The sequence below is a fragment of the Epinephelus lanceolatus genome, unplaced genomic scaffold (assembly GCF_041903045.1).
Source record: "Epinephelus lanceolatus isolate andai-2023 unplaced genomic scaffold, ASM4190304v1 scaffold28, whole genome shotgun sequence".
NCBI classification, from domain to species: Eukaryota; Metazoa; Chordata; class Actinopteri; order Perciformes; family Serranidae; genus Epinephelus; species Epinephelus lanceolatus.
In genome coordinates, this window is record NW_027556810.1 from 205,804 (window position 1) to 226,320 (window position 20,517).

General features: G+C 49.3%; 1 protein-coding gene across 4 annotated transcripts in view; it reads right to left on the minus strand.

Moving 5' to 3' along the window:
* LOC117246112 (phosphatidylinositol 4,5-bisphosphate 3-kinase catalytic subunit alpha isoform-like) overlaps positions 1–20,517 on the minus strand; it is a 116,138-nt gene that overhangs the window by 80,299 nt on the left and 15,322 nt on the right. For 3 of the 4 annotated variants that reach the window (XR_013490566.1, XM_078166030.1, XM_078166031.1), the window contains 6 exons: positions 20,153–20,362; positions 19,968–20,035; positions 14,218–14,346; positions 13,867–13,920; positions 13,627–13,736; positions 13,382–13,523 (listed from right to left, as the gene is read on the minus strand). Coding sequence is in view for 3 of the 4 variants with exons in the window: in XM_078166030.1 (XP_078022156.1) it covers positions 13,382–13,523; positions 13,627–13,736; positions 13,867–13,920; positions 14,218–14,346; positions 19,968–20,035; positions 20,153–20,362 (713 nt within the window). In the remaining variant the exon portion in view is untranslated. Of the gene's footprint in view, positions 1–13,381; positions 13,524–13,626; positions 13,737–13,866; positions 13,921–14,217; positions 14,347–19,967; positions 20,036–20,152; positions 20,404–20,517 lie in introns of all 4 variants that reach the window. The other variant, XM_078166032.1, reaches the window with a different exon arrangement.

Consider the following 20,517-nt stretch of genomic DNA (forward strand, 5'->3'; position numbering starts at 1 on the left):
CTGTGCTCTTTTAAAATGGGATATAACACTTTACGCCTCTCGTTGATTTCCCTGGGGAACTGATCGTTCATACCGAACGAAGTGCCTTTTAGCTCTCATCCTTTACTCTTAACGAGCATTTTCTGCTGATAATGTTCAAATTTGGCGATGATCGGACGAGGACGCTGACCTCCTCAGGGTCCGAGCCTGTGGACGCGGTGAAAGGTGATGTTGTTGACAGTCTCCATCGGGATCTTGAGGGCCGTCACCATGAACTTTTTTACCTGGACTTCTGGGTTGTCTGGTGTGCTCTCCGGGATGCCAGAAATGATTAAATTGTCTCTCATGCTTCTGGACTGCACGTCGAGAACAGTTTCCTTCAGGAGTTTATTTTCCTTTTTGAGGAGATCTACATCTGACGTGACCGCCGCTAAGGTGGAGCGGAGTTCAGCATTGTTTTGCTGCAGGTCGCTAATCTGCTGGTAAGTGAACTCCAAGCTTACCTTCAGGTCTTTTATCTCCTGGTGAAGCATACCGAGCACTTCTAGCTTCTTGTTGATGGATTCCAAGACGCTAAATTCGGAGGATAACAAGTCTTGTGTATCGGTGGCTGAGTCGGTCTTCTTCCTCTTATTGGGGTTGTCGGCAGGACCCTCCATGACGCACTCGTAGTAGTATTGATCGATAAACTCTTCTAGGTCCTCCACTCTGGCTGATGGTGCAGGCTGGAGTTGTCACCCGTTAGGTAATTATATTTGTTTGGCTAGTTTGTTGATATCTAATCTAGCAGCTAGGCGCCGCCATGTTGAATCTCAAAATCCCACAGTGGTCTCGTGGTCTCACGCTGCCATCCGGTCTCAATCCGAGGTATTATCAACATGTAAATTAAAATCACCAGTTATTAAAATTCTGTTATAGGTGGTGTGTATGATTGATAATAGTTCTGAAAAATCAGTGATAAAAGAGGTGGAATGGTGGGGTGGTCTGTAAACTGTGATGCAAAGAATAGGAGGGCTGCTAAAAACAAAGGCATGATACTCAAATGATGAATAGCTGTTACAAGAAACTTCAGTAGAGTGCAGCAAATTTTTGGTGACTGAAGCAGTTCCGCCTCCTCTTTTACCTCCCCTAGTAGAAAATAAAAAGTTAAAATTTGTTGGGCAGGCCTCAGTGAGAACAACAGGTGCGTCAGTGCCAAGCCATGTCTCTGTTAAAAGAATACTGTCCAACTTGTTATCTAAAATCAGGTCATTTATGATAAAAGTTTTATTTAAAAGAGAGCGCACGTTCAGCACGGCCAGGTTAATGTTCGTGCCGAACATGCGCTCATCATCACAATGTGGTGAGTGTGGAGCAGGTGTGAGGGGAACTAAGTTTTTGGGGTTGCTATTGGTCCATGGTGAAGTTGTTCTGTTAAATCTGTTTGAAATTCTGACTGGGATGGATGTGGATGTGGGAGTGGGTTGGGGATGAACCAAAGAGGAAAGCAGGGGGGCGTGTGCTTCCAATGTACGTCAGTCACATGGGGCACACTGAACAGCGTGCTGAATGTTAGCCACTAACATGTGGCTGCCCAGCCTGCTCGGGTGAAGCCCGTCAGCCCTGAAAAAAGAGGACCGGTTCCAAAATAAGTTAAAATTGTCGATAAAAGTGAAACCATAGGTGCTACAGGCAGCCTGGACCCATGAATTGAGGGAGAGGAGCCGACTGAAGCGTTCTGCCCCGCGGGACAGTGTTGGCAGGGGACCGCTGATAAAGACCGACTTACTACAGTTTTTTAAAGGTTAAAAAGAGCAACAAAATCCATTTTTGTCTGCTCTGATTGCCAGCGGGCCGTGTCGTTTAAGCCCAAATGGAAAATCAGCCGATTTATGGAGGAAGGGAGTGAATGAAGCAGTTCTGGAAGTTTGTCAACGATGACCGGGACTGTGGCTCCAGGAAAGCAGTGAGTTGTGGCGTTGAAAAAACGAATATTCCTGATGATGCTGTCTCCAAACAACACGGTGGAAGGAGGGAAAAGAGGACGAAGAGGAACACGATGGGGATTGGGTGACTCACATGAGGCAGGTGGACGGTCCATGCTGCGTGACCGGGGGGGCAGGAGCGGCGGCGACTCGGCGGTCCCGGTCCCGGCCCCTCCAGGAGCAGCGCCATCCCGGCTGTGGGAGAGGATTCCCCCGCAGCGTCTCCGTACAGCCTCCTTTAGGAGCCTCCGACTCGCCGTAGAAGCCGATGTCCGGGATGGGAGTCGATGGTCGGGTCCTGCAGCCGCGGCACTCCGGTCCACAGGTGCCAGCGAGGAAGACGCGGATCCATCCGTGTAGGGCGCTGCAGGTGTACCACCAGCCGGCGGAGAGGGAGCCACAGTACCGTTAGATGCCAAGGCCGACTCCTCCAAGCGGGGAGCGGCTGGAATAGCACCGGTCGGCGGGGAAGGAGCCACAGCAGCAGCGTCTGCAGTGCCAGCGTCTGGATCTCCGTCCGATGCCAGGGCGCTGTAGCGGTTTGACAGGCTGAGGCGCGGAGGTGAGGCAGCACAGCCAGGGCCTCTTTTACCGCTGCCAACCACCTCCACCCAAGACCACCGGCGACTCGGTGTTGAGCTGGAGGACGGTGGAGGCCAAGCGCTGGGATCCCAGTGCACCGTGTCCTGGAGGGCCGCCGTGAGTGAGGCGATCTGGAGCAACTGTTCATGAGCCACCTCCTGGAGAGCGGTCAGCATGGAGGATTTGATGTTTAGCTCACCAGAGAGCTGGCGAATGTCCTTTTTCAGGTCAGAAATCTTTTTGTCTGCTTTTACAAGCTGGGGGTCCACATCGGCGTGCATAGATGTAGCCGTATATAGGCTATGCTGGCGGAAGTTTTCCCACCTGTCAAGCAGGCCATGTCTGGCTGTTAAAACCCCTAATGCTTGGACATCCAGTGATTAAAATAACGTCCGATTAAATGAGATAAATAAAAACAAAAATAAAAACAACTGATGTCCAAGCAGATAGCTTAAAAGTCACTCCAAAGCTAAAATAAATCAGTTTAAAATCGCGGGTTAGGGAAAGCACAGACAGGCAGCTACAGACGCCAGTTATTCTTACTAAAAATGACCACATTACTCAGTTGATTCTGTCTCATTATCATGTTCAGATCTGTCACCAAGGCCGGAGTCAAACTTTAATCGAAGTTAGAGCAAATGGGTTTTGGGCCATTGGTGGGAGCAAAGCTGTTGCCAAGTTAATACATAAATGTGTGCCATGTCGCAAGCTCAGACGACCTGCTGAGGAGCAACAAATGTCCCAGCTGCCCAGAGAACGTGTTGAAGTCTCAGCTCCTTTCTCGTTCTGCGGAATGGATTGTTTTGGCCCATTTGTTGTCAAACGAGGCTGCAAGAAGTGCAAGAGGTATGGGCTCATCTTCACCTGCCTGGCCTCTCGGGCTGTGCATCTCGAAATGTTGGAAGACTTATCCACAGACTCCTTCATTAATGCTTTGAGGTGCTTTATCAGCCTCAGAGGGGCTGTCCTGCAGCTCCGTTGTGACCAAGGCACAAATTTTGTAGGAGCCAAAAATGAATTCCAGGAAGTGCTCAAGCAATGTGATATCAAGGCTCTGGAAGCTTTTCTGACAAACAAGCAGTGTGAGTTCGTTTTCATCGCCCCTTCAGCAAGTCACACGGGTGGTGTATGGGAGCGACAAATTCGGACCATTCGTAATGTACTGAACATGACTGTTGCTCAGAGTCAGGGCAGGCTAGATGACTCCTCCCTTAGAACATTGCTCTATGAAGCTATGGCTATTGTTAATAGCCGGCCATTGAATGTTGATGGTATCAATGACCCCATGTCACCTGAACCTTTGACTCCAAACCACCTCACCTTGATGAGGGTGGTTTGGTTTGAGGTGGTTTGAGGTCAAAGGTGGCATGCAATCCGGCGAAACAGTGGATGACATTGTCATCATTAAGGAGGACACGCTCTCGAGACAACATTGGCAACTTGGAAGAGTGGTCGAAACTGTAGAGGCAACTGACGGCCTTGTCCACAGGGTTAAGGTACAAGTTGGAGACCGAAGACTAACAAACAAAGCAGGCAATTGCTCCAAGTCCTCTATCATTGAACGTCCCATTCAGAAGCTTGTGCTCCTCATTGAAAGCGAGTAATTTGCTGTCAGTTACACATTCACATCAGACATCTTAAGGTTGAATCTGCCTATGTATTCAAATAAACACAAGAAGTTTGTGCTAATAAAAAAAAAAAAGGGATTAGCACTCAGTGAATAATCCTCCTAAGCCCTACGATAAGCTATTATGGCAAGGCTTAACTATACAGACCCGTGAGCAGTGATAACTAACATGTCTTTGGGGTCATCGGGTGGGAACCTCCTTTCACCTGTGTTTCGTCTAGTTAGTCCCACGACACCTCCAGGAGGCTAGACAGTGATCTCTGGCGTCCCAGAGACACTCCCCTAATGCCAGGTCTCACTGCTCCCCACACTAACCGAACAACCTCCTTTCCCTTACCTATACTACCACAGAGGAGGTAGACCCAGGGAAGGAAGCCTTGTTAGGCTATCACACTCCCCCGCCGGGTTAGGCTGTACAGTCTACCTCCCCAGGACGAGCCCTCACAACAATGACACCTCCAGGAGGCTGGACAGTGATCTCAGCCCAACCAGCACTGCCACCTTCAACCAAGCCCAGGCTCCGTTTATGCGAGCTCCAGGCAGAAGCAATGCTGATACTACCTTTACTAGCACATTCACCATACTCTATTTCACACGCTACATAGCATAACTACAATGTAAGCTAAAGTTAAAGGAGATAAATGAACTCACAGGATCAGCAAACACACTCACTTTGCAGCATGGTCTCAAACAAAATGGATTCAAATAGGCCACTCCCACACTTAAATAACCTTCCTCTTCCTGGATTTCCTTCTTACTTACGCATGGCTTTCTCAGCCCAAACAGCACTGCCATCTTCAACCAAACCCAGGCTCCATACATGCGAGCTCCAGGCAGAAGCAATGCTGATACTAGCTTTCCTGTCACATTCACCATACTCTATTTCACACACTACATAGCATAACTACAATGTAAGCTAAAGTTAAAGGAGCTAACTGGACTTACAGGATCAGCAAGCACACTCACCTTGCCGCATGGCCTCAAACAAAATGGATTCCAATAGGCCACTCCCACACTTAAATACTTCCTCTTCCTGGATTTCTCCTGACAGGAAGTGGATCTCTCCACCTGATCTCAAGGAGTTATGTGCCCTGCTTAGTAGTTCCCCGTGCTGGCCCCCAGCTGACATGATTTCTTTTGTAATAGATAATGTTGGGAATAGAATGATGTTATGTGTTTTACTATAAGTTGTGTTTCACTATATAAGTTTTAGATGTGTGAACAATGAGAATACTGAGATGATTTCAGCTGATCTGAATGTGTTTGCTTTGCAGAAGTGGAGAAGTACAGGAGAGGAAGAGACATGAAGTCTGAGGAGCACATACCGCAATGCTTAGATAATTAGTTTCATATATGGTAAAAAGAATAGAAAGTGATATACAGATAGTAAGGTACAGCACGTGTAGGGAGTTGTGTTGTTCTCTTGTCTTTCAAAACAGGAACCACGCCCCCACCGCCAGCGGGAAGGAGTCAGATTAACAGGAGGCAGGGGCGTGGTGTGGTGAAGGAGGAAGTGGAACTGCCAATGAGAAGAGGACAACGCCTTGCGTGCACAATGACACTCTGTTACGCTCAAATATACTGGGTCAGGGAAAGGACAGGAGGTCAGACTTCGTGAACTGACACACCTTTGTTGTTCGTCAGGGACGTGAAGTTGAGACCCAGAGCTCTGTAATTTTATTCCTTTACTGCTTAATAAACTACATTAACTGAGACCGAATATCTTCTCCTATTGCTTCATTAAAGAACACGCAGGACTGAGCTCACACATAGCACATTAGAGAGTAGGATGAGACTCTTAGTCCATCAATTGGTGACCCCGACGTGATGAAGCCGGAGGAGTGACGGGACAAAAGACATTCAACAGCGGAGGACAGCAGTATCGTGACAACACTTGCCGCGGCCTAAAAAGAAGGTAAGCAGACGCCTGTTTTATCAAAGTTCTACATTTGGAAACACTAAAACTTGTGTTGTCATTGTACTAAAGTGTCCTAGTCTAAAATGTAAAGGAATAAAATTAAAACAAAACACAAAAGTGAAATGCCCCGGGGCAGGGTGAAAGGCCCTGGAGCAAATCATAAATTTGACTCCTAAATACGAAACATAGTCAACACCTCGACAGGACAGGGTGAAAGGCCCTGGAGCAAATCATAAATTTGACTCCTAAATATGAAACATAGTCGGGTGTAAGGCCCTGGAGCAAATCATAAATTTGACTCCTAAATATGAAACATAGTCGGGTGTAAGGCCCTGGAGCAAATCATAAATTTGACTCCTAAATATGAAACATAGTTGGGTGAAAAGCCCTGAGATTAGGTTTTCCATCTAATCTCTAAAAAAGAAAAAGACGAGTGTCCTGAGGTGGATAAGCTCGGGGGGAAACCCATAAGGTTGCTCCTTGGACAGCTGAGAATATAGTCTGAAGACACGGGTTGTCTGAGGTTGAAAGACCTTTGTGTAGATTGTTACAACACAAAAAAGAGGTTACAGAGTTCTGCGGGCAGGGGAGCGTTTCCATGTGATCCCTAACACTGAATACTATCGCTTATGTTGAGACATCTATTCAGTGGTCCGCAGAACCACCCTGATATTGGGAGTGTAAATAAATAAGTCTTTTAAGGGGTTATTGTTTTGTGGGTGGCTTACCGACAACCAGCTATTTTTACGGGGCGAGAGAGTTGTGTAGAGTCTATTAGAGGTGACTCAAATTCCTGCTCTCTCAGTGCCTGAGCGGTGGTCGTGTTCTGTGGGGAAGAAAAAGAGGAAGCTGTGTAATTTTGCCTTAAGATAGAAGCTAGTTGTCGCCGAGCCATAGGCATCCCGCACCCTCCTAGGAGAGTGGTGTAGAAGCTTGGATGTGTCGGCCTGCAACTGGTGGAACTTAAGCAGCGAAATCACAGCGATAAAAGGGGAATAATAAGCCCGCGTGAACTGCATTGTAGAGCGGTCACGTGGCACAAAGCATTGTGTACAGTTTTGTTTTTTGAATAATAAGCCCGCGTGAACTGCATTGTAGAGCGGTCACTTGGCACAAAGCATTGTGTATAGTTTTGTTTTGTTTTTGTTTTTTATTGTGTGCAGCAGTACCTTACTGGTAGAAACAAGTCAGAGCGGAAGAGGGACAGAGAAACGTGATGATCGGTGAATTCGACAGGGACTGTCGCGAGCAGGGAGGCTGCCCTCCCATGCTGGTAAAAACTCAGTTTAGGGAAATTAGAAAACAGTTGTTGTCAGGAGTAGAGGATAAGCGGAGACAGGAAGTTGGTAGAGAGTTTGATGAGCTGTGGAAGGCATTACAGGCACAAGGTGAGTTGCCTGGGGATGATGAGGAGGGAAACGTCACAAAGAAATTACAGGCTGCAGAAGTAAAAGCACAAAATGATGTGGAAGAACACGCTAAAAAGGAGAATGAACCTAAATTTATGAAGAGAAAATGGAAAAATCAGAAAGAAATGAAGGAGCGCAAACGAGCTCTGCTCCATCAGATGGCAGTTACAGCCATGGCCTATTGGAAAAACACAGACAAAAGTCACAAAAAACAAAACAGAGATAAGCAACCTCTGTCTGCTCCTGCAAAGGATCCAGCCTCACCCCCACCAGAGCCCACCTCTAATAGGTTGTATCCTGAGCTACCCCAAACAACACAGCTCCGGACAGGTCAGTAACTAAGGCGCTAGAAGGGCTGCGCACGCTCTCTGAGGAAATGCATGAACACTCAGGCATTGATAAACCCCTGGGTGGTATCTTCGAGAAGTGGTTCGGTAAGTGGAAAGATTTAGTGGTATCGGTATTCTTGTCTCTGGTGGGAATGCTCGCGGTGTTAGCATTATGTGGTTGTTGTTGTATCCCATGTATCCGGTCACTCTGTGAAAGAATCATAGTGACAGCTGTGGAGAGAAAACATCCACAACCCCCACCATATCAAATGACTCAAATGGAGACGGCCACCCTGTTAGGAGAGCTGCCTACTGATTCAGATTTGGACTCAGACTCAGGAGAAGACAAGGTGTGAGTGGTCTCATGTGTATGAGACCAAAAGGGGAGTTATAACTTTTTGTTTCAAAAGAAACAAAAAGTGCAGTAATCAAAAGACCTAAAAAGGGGGACCTGGATACATTGAGACTGAAAAAAGTGGCCTCAGTCCTATGAGGCCAAAAGGGGGACTGTTGGGAATAGAATGATGTTATGTGTTTTACTATAAGTTGTGTTTCACTATATAAGTTTTAGATGTGTGAACAATGAGAATACTGAGATGATTTCAGCTGATCTGAATGTGTTTGCTTTGCAGAAGTGGAGAAGTACAGGAGAGGAAGAGACATGAAGTCTGAGGAGCACATACCGCAATGCTTAGATAATTAGTTTCATATATGGTAAAAAGAATAGAAAGTGATATACAGATAGTAAGGTACAGCACGTGTAGGGAGTTGTGTTGTTCTCTTGTCTTTCAAAACAGGAACCACGCCCCCACCGCCAGCGGGAAGGAGTCAGATTAACAGGAGGCAGGGGCGTGGTGTGGTGAAGGAGGAAGTGGAACTGCCAATGAGAAGAGGACAACGCCTTGCGTGCACAATGACACTCTGTTACGCTCAAATATACTGGGTCAGGGGAAGGACAGGAGGTCAGACTTCGTGAACTGACACACCTTTGTTGTTCGTCAGGGACGTGAAGTTGAGACCCAGAGCTCTGTAATTTTATTCCTTTACTGCTTAATAAACTACATTAACTGAGACTGAATATCTTCTCCTATTGCTTCATTAAAGAACACGCAGGACTGAGCTCACACATAGCACATTAGAGAGTAGGATGAGACTCTTAGTCCATCAATAAACTGGCTGCATTTAATTGCTTCATCTGACATTTCCCTCACTGTCTTCCTCAAATTCTGTCCCCGCACTCCGAGTTCCTCCAGGAGTGAGACAGCTGGTCTTGCTATGAATCCCCTACACCCCACTTCCACTGGACAAATCCTAGTCCTCCATCCTCGCTGCTCAGCTTCTGCTCCTAAGTCTGCATATCTAAGCTTTTTTCTTTCATAGGCTTCTTCCACTGAGTCTTCCCAAGGAACTGTCAGCTCAATGAAATAAACTATCTGTTGACTCACTGACCACAACACTAAGTCAGGCCTCTGCCTGGTACAGACTATTTCCTGAGGAACAACAAGCTTTCCCCCTAAATCTACTTGCATTTCCCAATCACAAGCACCTTCTAGGCGGCCACACCCTTGCCTCCTCACTAACTTATCCCTTCTGTATTTCTCTCCCTCACGGACAAACTGAATTACTAAGCCCCTATCCTTAACACCTTCTGAATTCACCTGTCTTCGTTTCCCTTCGATGCCTGCAGCTAAACATTTCAACAGCTGATTATGTCGCCATGTATATCGGCCTTGTGACAAGCTAACTTTACAGCCTGACAAAATATGCTTTAAAGTTGCGGTACGTGAACACAATGGGCATGATGGGTCCTCATTTACCCACAGTTTTAGGTTCTGGGGGGTTGGTAACACATCGTATGTAGCCCCTACCAGGAATCTAATACGATTCTCCTCCATACTCCACAGGTCCCTCCAACTAAGCTTCCTCTTCTCTACACTTTCCCAATTCAACCACTGTCCCTGTTTAGCCTGGGCCACTACCTTTGCACCCCTTACTATCTCTTCCTGTCTGCGTATCTGTTCTACAACCAGCTTTCTTTTATCTTTGAGGCCTGCTGTATTCCATACCGGTTTACCTGAGCCAAGCCCCAGGCCTCCCCGGCCAAACTGAACATTACCTACAATCTCTGCATGTCTAAGAGCTGCCTCTGCCTCCTGAACTGCCGATCTTGGGTTCCACTTCCTCCCCTTGGTTGGATTTGGAACCACACTCCTAACTACCACGTCCTTACTCCCAGATAACAAGAGCTCTGTCCTGACCTTGGTACATTTAAATTCCTCTGTTAAACTAGATACTAGCAGCTGAAGTATCCCTTTTCCATACAATGCAACACTACTTAGGCACCTAGGAGCACCCAACCACTTCCTAATGTAGGAGCTAACCGACCTTTCCATTCTCTCCACAACAGATATTGGAATTTCATAAACTGACAATGGCCACATTAACCTAGGATATAGCCCAAATTGCAAACACCACAACTTCAACTTTCCTGGAAGTTCTGATTTATCTATTCTATCCAATCCTTCAGCCACATCTTTTCTAAATTTCACCACCTGTTCCTTATCATTCAACTCTACATTGTACCACCTACCTAAGCTCTTTACTGACTTTTCCCTAATTGTTGGGATTTCCTCATCATCTATGACAAACTTCCTATCACTTAACTTCCCTCTACATATCGAGATGCTTCTAGATTTACTAGGCTTGATTTTCATGCTGGCCCACTTGAGGTTCTTATTTACCTTCTCTAGTAGCCTCTTTGTACATGGCATTGTTGTGGTCACCAGTGTCATGTCATCCATGTAAGCCCTAACTGGTGGAAGATGCAACCCATTCTGTCGTCTCTCTCCACCTACCACCCACTTAGAAGCCCTGATGATTACTTCCATTTCCATAGTAAATGCTAATGGAGAAATTGTACACCCTGCCATGATGCCTATTTCTAGCCTCTGCCAACCTGTTGTGAAACCTGCTGTACTTAGACACAACCTAATATCCTGAAAATATGCTTTCACTAAGTTAACAACTACCTGTGGCACTCTGAAGTAGTCAAACGCACTCCAAATGAGGCTGTGCGGTACTGAACCAAACGCATTTGCAAGATCTAAAAATATTACATGTAGGTCCCTTTTGTTAATCTTCGCTGCCTGAATCTGGTGCCAGATCATGCTAGTATGCTCTAAACACCCTGAAAAACCTGGTATTCCTGCCTTCTGCACCATGGTATCTATTAAGCTATTCCTTTCTAAGTAGCTAGCTAGTCTCTGCGCTACTACACTAAACAAAATCTTCCCCTCCACATTCAAGAGAGAAATCATCCGGAACTGGCTAAGGTCCACAGACTCATTCTCCGTAGGAATGAGGACACCCCCTGCCCTACACCATGCTCTTGGTATAATTTGTTTTTCCCAAACTATTCTTAGCTGTTTCCACAAAAATTTAAGGGTATCAGGCGCACTTTTATAAACCCGGTAGGGGACTCCATTAGGCCGAAGAAGCCTTTGCACGCCTGACCACCTCCTGAACTTCCTTCCACCTAGGTGGCCTGACATCCATCTCATGCTCTATCCCTCCTAATGGAGGGATATCTAGTGGAAAACCTACTATCCTATTCTTCTCCAAATCTGAATACGTGTTTCTCAAATATTCTTCAACCTCTAACCTTTCTGCTTTAAGCTGCCCTCCCTTTTCCTGGCTGAACAATCCTTTAACAAACTTAAAAGGGTCCCTGAAAAAACCTGTCCTAGCATATTCTTTCTTCCTCCTCTTTTTCCTGAGATGCTCCGCCCTTCTAAGAACTGCTAGCCTGCTTCTCAACTCCTCTTGCAACACCTTAATTCCCTCCCTTTCTTCTTCTGTAGCCTTTTTCCACTGCTTTCTTAACTGTCTCCTTTCCTTGACTAACTTCTCTATTTCTCTCTGCCGCCTAGACTTACCTGACTGTACCCTCTCACTCCTCTTTCTCTCATGCACCCCAAACCTCTCTACACCATATGAATACATTATATCTCCCATCTTTTCTAACCTTTGTATTGCATTTCCTCTAAGCCTACTCAAGATTACTGACAAGTCTCTATTAACTATCTCCCATTCTTTACTGTCATTTGCTCTAGGCCATCTAACTCTAACCTTTTGCTCCATGGTTCTTTCTCTAGCTAGCATACTGGCCTCAGTGTCACCTGCATCCTCTCTTACTACCCCCTCCTCCTCAGTGGCAGCGTTACTGATATCCTGCGAACTGTGGTTTTCTACCTGCCGCTGGACTTCATCCGACTGACTCGACTGACTTCTTAGGAAGTACTGATCAATGCGGCTACTCTGCCCTTTCTTTGCCACACACTTCTTTCCCTGATGAGTTCTGAGGCCTTTCACTGATGTTACTTTCTGCCAGCCGCAAGGACAAACCTGAAGCATCTTGTTCTCAACTATGCTACTTTTGCCCTCTACAGATGCGCTCACCTTGCCCTGAGTGCTGCTAATTCTAGCACTGGTGGATAGGTCCGTGCCCCTATCCTTCACTGAGTCACCGGTCCAAGTCATAGTCGTGTCCTTTCCAACGTCTGTTACCGTGTAATCCACCTGTGAGTCATCTTCCACCCCTGCTCTCGCTGACTCTTGGGGTATTTTCCCTATGTTGGCTGTAGCTAATTTTGGTTGTATGTATGTGTGTAAATTGCTTATGATTTTATATACAATCATTTGTTGATTGGAAATCGTGTATAATTATGAATTGTTTGACCTTTGATGAGCTGGTCCATTATGATACAATTTGGTGGGAGTGTAAGTGACCCACAATGTGCGGAGGTTGTCAGATGTGGGCGCTGTAACCTGTGTCATAATACCTGGGCGAAGTGCCCGGAAGCTTTATGTACCTCCTTACCTCTTTTCCTCTTTTGACTCCTCACAGTAATGGTGATCCTCCAGAAAAGCCATGAGTTAACATTTATTTGTGCCTTTGTTGAAATTTGTCTTTGTTGTTTCATTGTTTGTTAAATCTCCTGGTTAATTGGCGTTTAATTTTGTGTCGGGTAGCAATAGTGCCCGAAATGGCAGATTGACAGGAGGAAAAGAGGACGCTAGATAAAGTTTGCACCCTTGGTGAGCAGAGCGAGGTGCGTTCATGATTTTAACTCTTGATAAATGTATTATTAAAATCATTAAATAATGTTTGTAAAGTGACCAATTTGTTTAGCTGCTATGTGGAGCATGTGTTTTATATTGTGTATTGATGCATGATGAACAGGATTTAATTGACTGTATTCGTCTTTTTAGTTTCACGGTGTAAATGGTGAGGACGGAGAATAAAAATCCACTGTTGCACCCGTAAAGGAGACTCTCTGCGTGTTTCATAAAGCCAAGGGCAGCTACAACCACCACAGAGAGACAAAACATTACATTAAAATCTAAACAGTGACTTTTATTAAACATGATGTGGGGACAAGTGTCTCCCATAAAGGGACAGAGCACGGACACTTCCTCTTGTCTACACAGGGACTCTGAACAGCACACACCTAGACTGAAGATGTCTCACGAGAACAGACGTAAGGACAGACCAAGGACACCCAGAGACAAACCTTGTCGATGTCTCTGATGTTGACGTTGACGTAGGTGGCACAGAGCAGGCGGACCCTCAGCATAGTGTTGAAGGCCCACAGGGAGCGGGGAGGAGAACCATCACCTCCTCCTGGACAGGGAGACGGCTGAGGAGTCCTCCGACTGAAACACAAACAACAAACATCTTCCGCCTGATACCGGACACCTGTGCAGGCTCCTGATTGGCTGTGATACCTGTGTGACAGCTGCTGATTGGCTGCTGTACCTGTACGAAGGCGTGACAAAGCCAGAGGCAGGAAGCTGAGAGTAGAGACTGTCCTTAGAGACCAGCATCAGGTGAGGAAGACGACCCACGATGATACAGGAGCGGATGTACTGCAGACAGACGAACAGACAGGTGGAGACTGTGAGACTGGTGGAGACAGACAGCTGGAGTCAGACAGATATGTGGAAACAGTGAGAGGGGTTGTTCTGTGACAGTTTGTTTTCAGAGTGAAGTTGTTACCTTGTACTGACTGAGAGGATACTTCTCCAACAGGTACTCGTCACAGCCACACACCTGAGGAGAGACAGACAGGTGGGACAGGTGAGTCAGACAGGTGAGACAGACAAACAGACAGACAGACAGTTGAGACAGACAGGTGAGACAGGTGAGACAGACAGACAGTTGAGACAGACAGTTGAGTCAGACAGGTGAGACAGACAGACAGACAGACAGTTGAGACAGACAGGTGAGACAGGTGAGACAGACAGACAGACAGACAGTTGAGTCAGACAGGTGAGACAGACAGACAGACAGACAGACAGACAGTTGAGATAGACAGGTGAAACAGGTGAGACAGACAGACAGGTGTACCTTGAGAATGTACTGTCCCTGGTACTCCTGGACACAGAGGCGGAGTTGCTGAGGTGACAGGTGCATGGATCGGCTCTTCTTCCTGATGGACTCTGCTATGAGCTGCTCAGGTAAACTGTCATGACTCACCTGGACACAAACACACAGCAGACAGTGACATCATCATTGCTGCAGGCTGATGACATCGTTACACGCTGACAACATCATTACAGGCTGACGTCTGAGCTGGGTCCTGGACTTCATTTGACACGTAGCACTGACCTAAACATCGACCAACTACACTGCACAGAAACATGAAGGTCACAGTGTTAAAGATCACAGTGTTAATGACCATAGTGTTAGAGGTCACAGTGGTAATGGTCACAGTGTTAGAGGTCACAGTGGTAAGGGTCACAGTGTTAGAGATCACAGTGTTAATGGTCACAGTGTTAATGACCATAGTGTTAGAGGTCACAGTCCTAAAGGTCACAGTGGTAATGGTCACAGTGTTAGAGGTCACAGTGGTAATGACCATAGTGTTAGAGGTCACAGTCCTAAAGGTCACAGTGGTAATGGTCACAGTGTTAGAGGTCACAGTCCTAAAGGTCACAGTGGTAATGGTCACAGTGTTAGAGGTCACAGTCCTAAAGGTCACAGTGTTAGAGGTCACAGTCCTAAAGGTCACAGTGTTAGAGGTCACAGTCCTAAAGGTCACAGTGTTAATGGTCACAGTGTTAGAGGTCACAGTGGTAATGGTCACAGTGTTAATGGTCACAGTGTTAGAGGTCACAGTCCTAAAGGTCACAGTGGTAATGGTCACAGTGTTAGAGGTCACAGTGGTAATGGTCACAGTCCTAAAGGTCACAGTGGTAATGGTCACAGTGTTAGAGGTCACAGTGGTAATGGTCAGTGTTAATGGTCACAGTGTTAGAGGTCACAGTCTAACAGGAAGTCAGTTAAACTATCATTCCAGTGTGTGAATCAGTTTCAGCTGCTTTGGGTCAAATCAAAGAGACAACAGGAACAATGGAGAGACAAACAGGAAATGGTTTTACATGTGGTGTCCACAGACAGTTGCTCTCTCCTTATCCTTCCTGACTGATTCTTCTCTAGTTTGGTCTTCTGCAAGTGTCCTTATCACTACTGGTAGCATGGGGCGGCACCTGCAGCCCAATCAGGTTGATACTAGATACCAGGAGACCGGCCGTCACACCAGGAGAGCTGGACAGGGCCGTAGAAGGGCATCAACCCAGCAGCAGGACCGCTATCTGCTCCTTTGTGTGAGGAGGAACAGGAGGAGCACTGCCAGAGCCCTACAACATGACCTCCAGCAGGCTACTGGTGTGCATGTTTCTGACCACACTGTCAGAAACAGACTCCATGAGGGTGGCATGAGGGCCCCACGTCCTCTGGTGGGACCTGTGCTCACAGCCCAGCACCGTGCAGCTCCATCATTCACCAGAGAACACCAGAACTGGCAGGTCCACCATCGGTGCCCTGTTCTCTTCACAGATGAGAGCAGGTTCACACTGAGCACATGTGACAGGCGTGAAAGAGTCTGAAGACACTGTGGTGAACGTTATGCTGCCTGTGACACCATCCAGCATGACCGGTTTGCTGGTGGGTCAGTGATGGTCTGGGGAGGCAGATCCTTGGAGGGCCGCACAGACCTCCACATGCTAGCCAGAGGTACCCTGACTGCTGTTAGGTACCATGATGAAATCCTCAGAGCGATTGTCAGAACTTACGCTGGTGCAGAGGGCCATGGGTTCCTCCTGGTGTGGAGGGCTCTGGGTTCCACCTGGTGTGGCGGGTCCTGGGTTCCGCCTGGTACAGAGGGCTCTGGGTTCCTCCTGGTGCAGAGGGCCATGGGTTCCTCCTGGTGCAGAGGGCCCTGGGTTCCTCCTAGTGCGGAGGGCCCCTGGGTTCCACCTGGTGCGGTGTGCCCTGGGTTTCTCCTGGTGCAGAGGGTCCTGGGTTCCACCTGGTACAGAGGGCCCTGGTTTCCTCCTGGTGCGGAGGGCCCTGGGTTCCACCTGGTGTGGCGGGCCCTGGGTTCCTCCTGGTGCGGAAGGCCCTGGGTTCCACCTGGTGCGGTGTGCCCTGGGTTTCTCCTGGTGCGGAGGGCCCTGGGTTCCACCTGGTGTGGCGGGCCCTGGGTTCCACCTGCTGCGGAGGGCCCTGGGTTCCTCCTGGTGCGGAGGGCCCTGGGTTCCTCCTGGTGCGGAGGGCCCTGGGTTCCACCTGGTGCGGTGGGTCCTGGGTTTCTCCTGGTGCGGCGGGCCCTGGGTTCCTCCTGGTGCGGCGGGCCCTGGGTTCCTCCTGGTGCAGAGGGCCATGGGTTCCACCTGGTGCGGTGGGTCCTGGGTTCCACCTGGTGCGGCAGGTCCTGGGTTTCTCCTGGTGCGGCAGGTCCTGGGTTCCGCCTGGTGCAGAGGGCCCTGGATTCCACCTGGTGTGGCAGGTCCTGGGTTTCTCCTGGTGTTGCAGGTCCTGGGTTCCTCCTGGTGCTGAGGGCCCTGGATTCCACCTGGTGTGGCAGGTCCTGGTTTCCTCCTGGTGCAGAGGGCTCTGGGTTCCGCCTGGTGCAGAGAGCCCTGGATTCCACCTGGTGTGGCAGGTCCTGGGTTTCTCCTGGTGCGGCAGGTCCTGGGTTCCTCCTGGTGCAGAGGACCATGGGTTCCTCCTGGTGCAGAGGGCCATGGGTTCCTCCTGGTGCAGAGGGCCATGGGTTCCTCCTGGTGTGGCGAATCCTGGGTTTCACCTGGTGCAGAGGGCCATGGGTTCCTCCTGGTGCTGGGGGCCCTGGGTTCCACCTGGTGCAGAGGGCCCTGGGTTCCACCTGGTGCAGAGGGCCATGGGTTCCTCCTGGTGCAGAGGGCCATGGGTTCCTCCTGGTGTGGCGAATCCTGGGTTCCTCCTGGTGCAGAGGGCCATGGGTTCCTCCTGGTGCAGAGGGCCCTGGTTTTCTTTTGGTGTGGTGATTTTGATTCCAGCCCTCAGTGGGTGGATGATTTTGGTTATTATGTCATTTTGTTCTCAGCAGATTACTCAGTGTGCGTTAGTTAAGTTTGCACTGTCGCTCGTTCATCAAGATGTGACAGTATTCCTGACGGCAGTGGTTCTTCCAGGAGGATCATGTATCTGTCACAACATGAAACGTGTTCAGGGATGGTTTGAGGAACAGGACAGAGTTCGAGGTTTGGCCTTTAAACTCCACAGATATGAATCTGATCGATCATCTGTGGGATAAGCTGGAAAAATCGGTCTGATCCATGGAGGTCCCAGATCACAGCTGACAGGACTGACCGCTCAGGGTGTTGGATTTATTTAGTGGTGTCCATCAGTAAGAACTGAAACTTGTCCTGGTCAGATTCCTTCATTGATCAGGATCTGAATGATCCTCAGAGTCTCTGTCTCTCAGAAACTAACAGAGCAGCTGATTTACACCAGGAAACACTCTGACCAGGTTTCTCCTGGTGCGGAGGACCCTGGGTTCCACCTGGTGTGGCGGGTCCTGGGTTCCGCCTGGTACAGAGGGCCATGGGTTCCTCCTGGTGCAGAGGGCCCTGGGTTCCTCCTGATGCGGAGGGCCCTGGGTTCCACCTGGTGCGGTGGGTCCTGGGTTTCTCCTGGTGCAGAGGGCCCTGGGTTCCTCCTGGTGCGGAGGGCCCTGGGTTCCTCCTGGTGTGGCGGGCCCTGGGTTCCTCCTGGTGCAGTGGGTCCTGGGTTTCTCCTGGTGCGGAGGGCCCTGGGTTCCACCTGGTGTGGCAGGCCCTGGGTTCCACCTGGTGCGGAGGGCCCTGGGTTCCTCCTGGTGCAGAGGGCCCTGGGTTCCTCCTGGTGCGGTGGGTCCTGGGTTTCTCCTGGTGCGGTCGGTCCTGGGTTCCTCCTGGTGCAGCGGGCCCTGGGTTCCTCCTGGTGCAGAGGGCCCTGGGTTCCACCTGGTGCGGTGGGTCCTGGGTTCCACCTGGTGCGGCAGGTCCTGGGTTTGTCCTGGTGCGGCAGGTCCTGGGTTCCGCCTGGTGCAGAGGGCCCTGGATTCCACCTGGTGTGGCAGGTCCTGGGTTTCTCCTGGTGTTGCAGGTCCTGGGTTCCTCCTGGTGCTGAGGACCCTGGGTTCCACCTGGTGCAGAGGGCCATGGATTCCACCTGGTGTGGCAGGTCCTGGGTTCCTCCTGGTGCAGAGGGCTCTGGGTTCCGCCTGGTGCAGAGGGCCCTGGATTCCACCTGGTGTGGCAGGTCCTGGGTTTCTCCTGGTTTCGGCAGGTCCTGGGTTCCTCCTGGTGCAGAGGACCATGGGTTCCACCTGGTGCAGAGGGCCATGGGTTCCTCCTGGTGCAGAGGGCCATGGGTTCCTCCTGGTGTGGCGAATCCTGGGTTCCTCCTGGTGCAGAGGGCCATGGGTTCCTCCTGGTGCTGGGGGCCCTGGGTTCCACCTGGTGCAGAGGGCCATGGGTTCCACCTGGTGCAGAGGGCCATGGGTTCCTCCTGGTGTGGCGAATCCTGGGTTCCTCCTGGTGCAGAGGGCCATGGGTTCCTCCTGGTGCAGAGGGCCCTGGTTTTCTTTTGGTGTGGTGATTTTGATTCCAGCCCTCAGTGGGTGGATGATTTTGGTTATTATGTCATTTTGTTCTCAGCAGGTTACTCAGTGTGCGTTAGTTAACTTTGCACTGTCGCTCGTTCATCAAGATGTGACAGTATTCCTGATGGCAGTGGTTCTTCCAGGAGGATCATGTATCTGTCACAACATGAAACGTGTTCAGGGATGGTTTGAGGAACAGGACAGAGTTCGAGGTTTGGCCTTTAAACTCCACAGATATGAATCTGATCGATCATCTGTGGGATAAGCTGGAAAAATCGGTCTGATCCATGGAGGTCCCAGATCACAGCTGACAGGACTGACCGCTCAGGGTATTGGATTTATTTAGTGGTGTCCATCAGTAAGAACTGAAACTTGTCCTGGTCAGATTCCTTCATTGATCAGAATCTGAATGATCCTCAGAGTCTCTGTCTCTCAGAAACTAACAGAGCAGCTGATTTAAACCAGGAAACACTCTGAACATACAGGTTCAGGTTTCTCTGGCTTTGCTCCTTGTGGAGGAGCTGCTGATTATGAACACATGAATGTCTCTATCTATTTGGTTTCTCCGTTCTGGGATACTGCAGAAACATGGTGGTCCAACATGGTGATCTCTGCAGACTAGGACCTGCTCCCTGTGTAGATATGAACGTCTCATTCTGAGGTAATGAGGACACATAAACTGATCAGATGAGGTTTAAATCCAACATGGCGGCACCTGACAGGATCTGCTGCAACAGTCTGTCGGACCTTCAATTGCTGTGTCCTGACGTACAGCTGGTCCTTCTGAGGTCCAGGACGTGTTGGTGCCACATGCCACAGTCATCCCGAGGGGGACCTGCACACCACCAGGCAGCAGCCGGTTTTAATTTTGTGGCCAACCCCGACTGGACCAGACCCAACCCCCGGATCATCATCAGACACACGGTCCTGATCTGTGGCCACGCCTTCCGCTGGTGATGAAGTTTTCATTTCTAAAATAATACATCATTAATCAGGTTACATACAACCAAATGTTACATGGTGAAGTGGGAGGGTGAGGGGCCACATGGACGTCCACACAGGGGTTATTCATGGAAATGGGGATGCAGAAACTGTGAACTGGCCTTTAGTTTAAGACTCTGACTCAGCTTTGACACGTCCTGTGATCTCACAGCACAAGACGGACACAAACGTACATCAGGTTTACCTTCAGGGTGTATTTCTGTTTGGAGTTGGACGGAGACACGATAACCCAGATGGTCACGATCAACCTCCCTGCAGAGACAGACAGGAAGACACAGACAGACAGTTAGAGACAGGCAGGTGTGTTAACATGTGCTTGTCCCCGGGCTCCTGAGACTAGCTGTCCAACTGTGTCCAACAGGTGTGTACCTTTGTCCAGCTTGCTGTAGATGTGGGGGGGGAGCTGGGGGCTAGACTCCACGTTGGGCGGGTACACGTAGAGCGCCTGGCTGTGGGCCCCTCCCCCCTCTCTCTCCTCCATGGCCTCTCTGCACACGCTCAGTATGGAGCGGCGGAAGTCCTGAACCTCGGGGTCCTTCATCATCTCGAACTCACAGACCGGCATCCCAATGGCAAACCCTGAGGACAGGACGGACTTAGTCTGAGGGTGGGGGCGGAGTCTGATGAGACATGAGGTCAGGATCAGTGATGAGGTCATAGGGGTGAGGACATGGACCAATAAGAAGCAGACGAACTGTGTTCTAGGCAACAGGTGATGACAGGTGACAACAGGT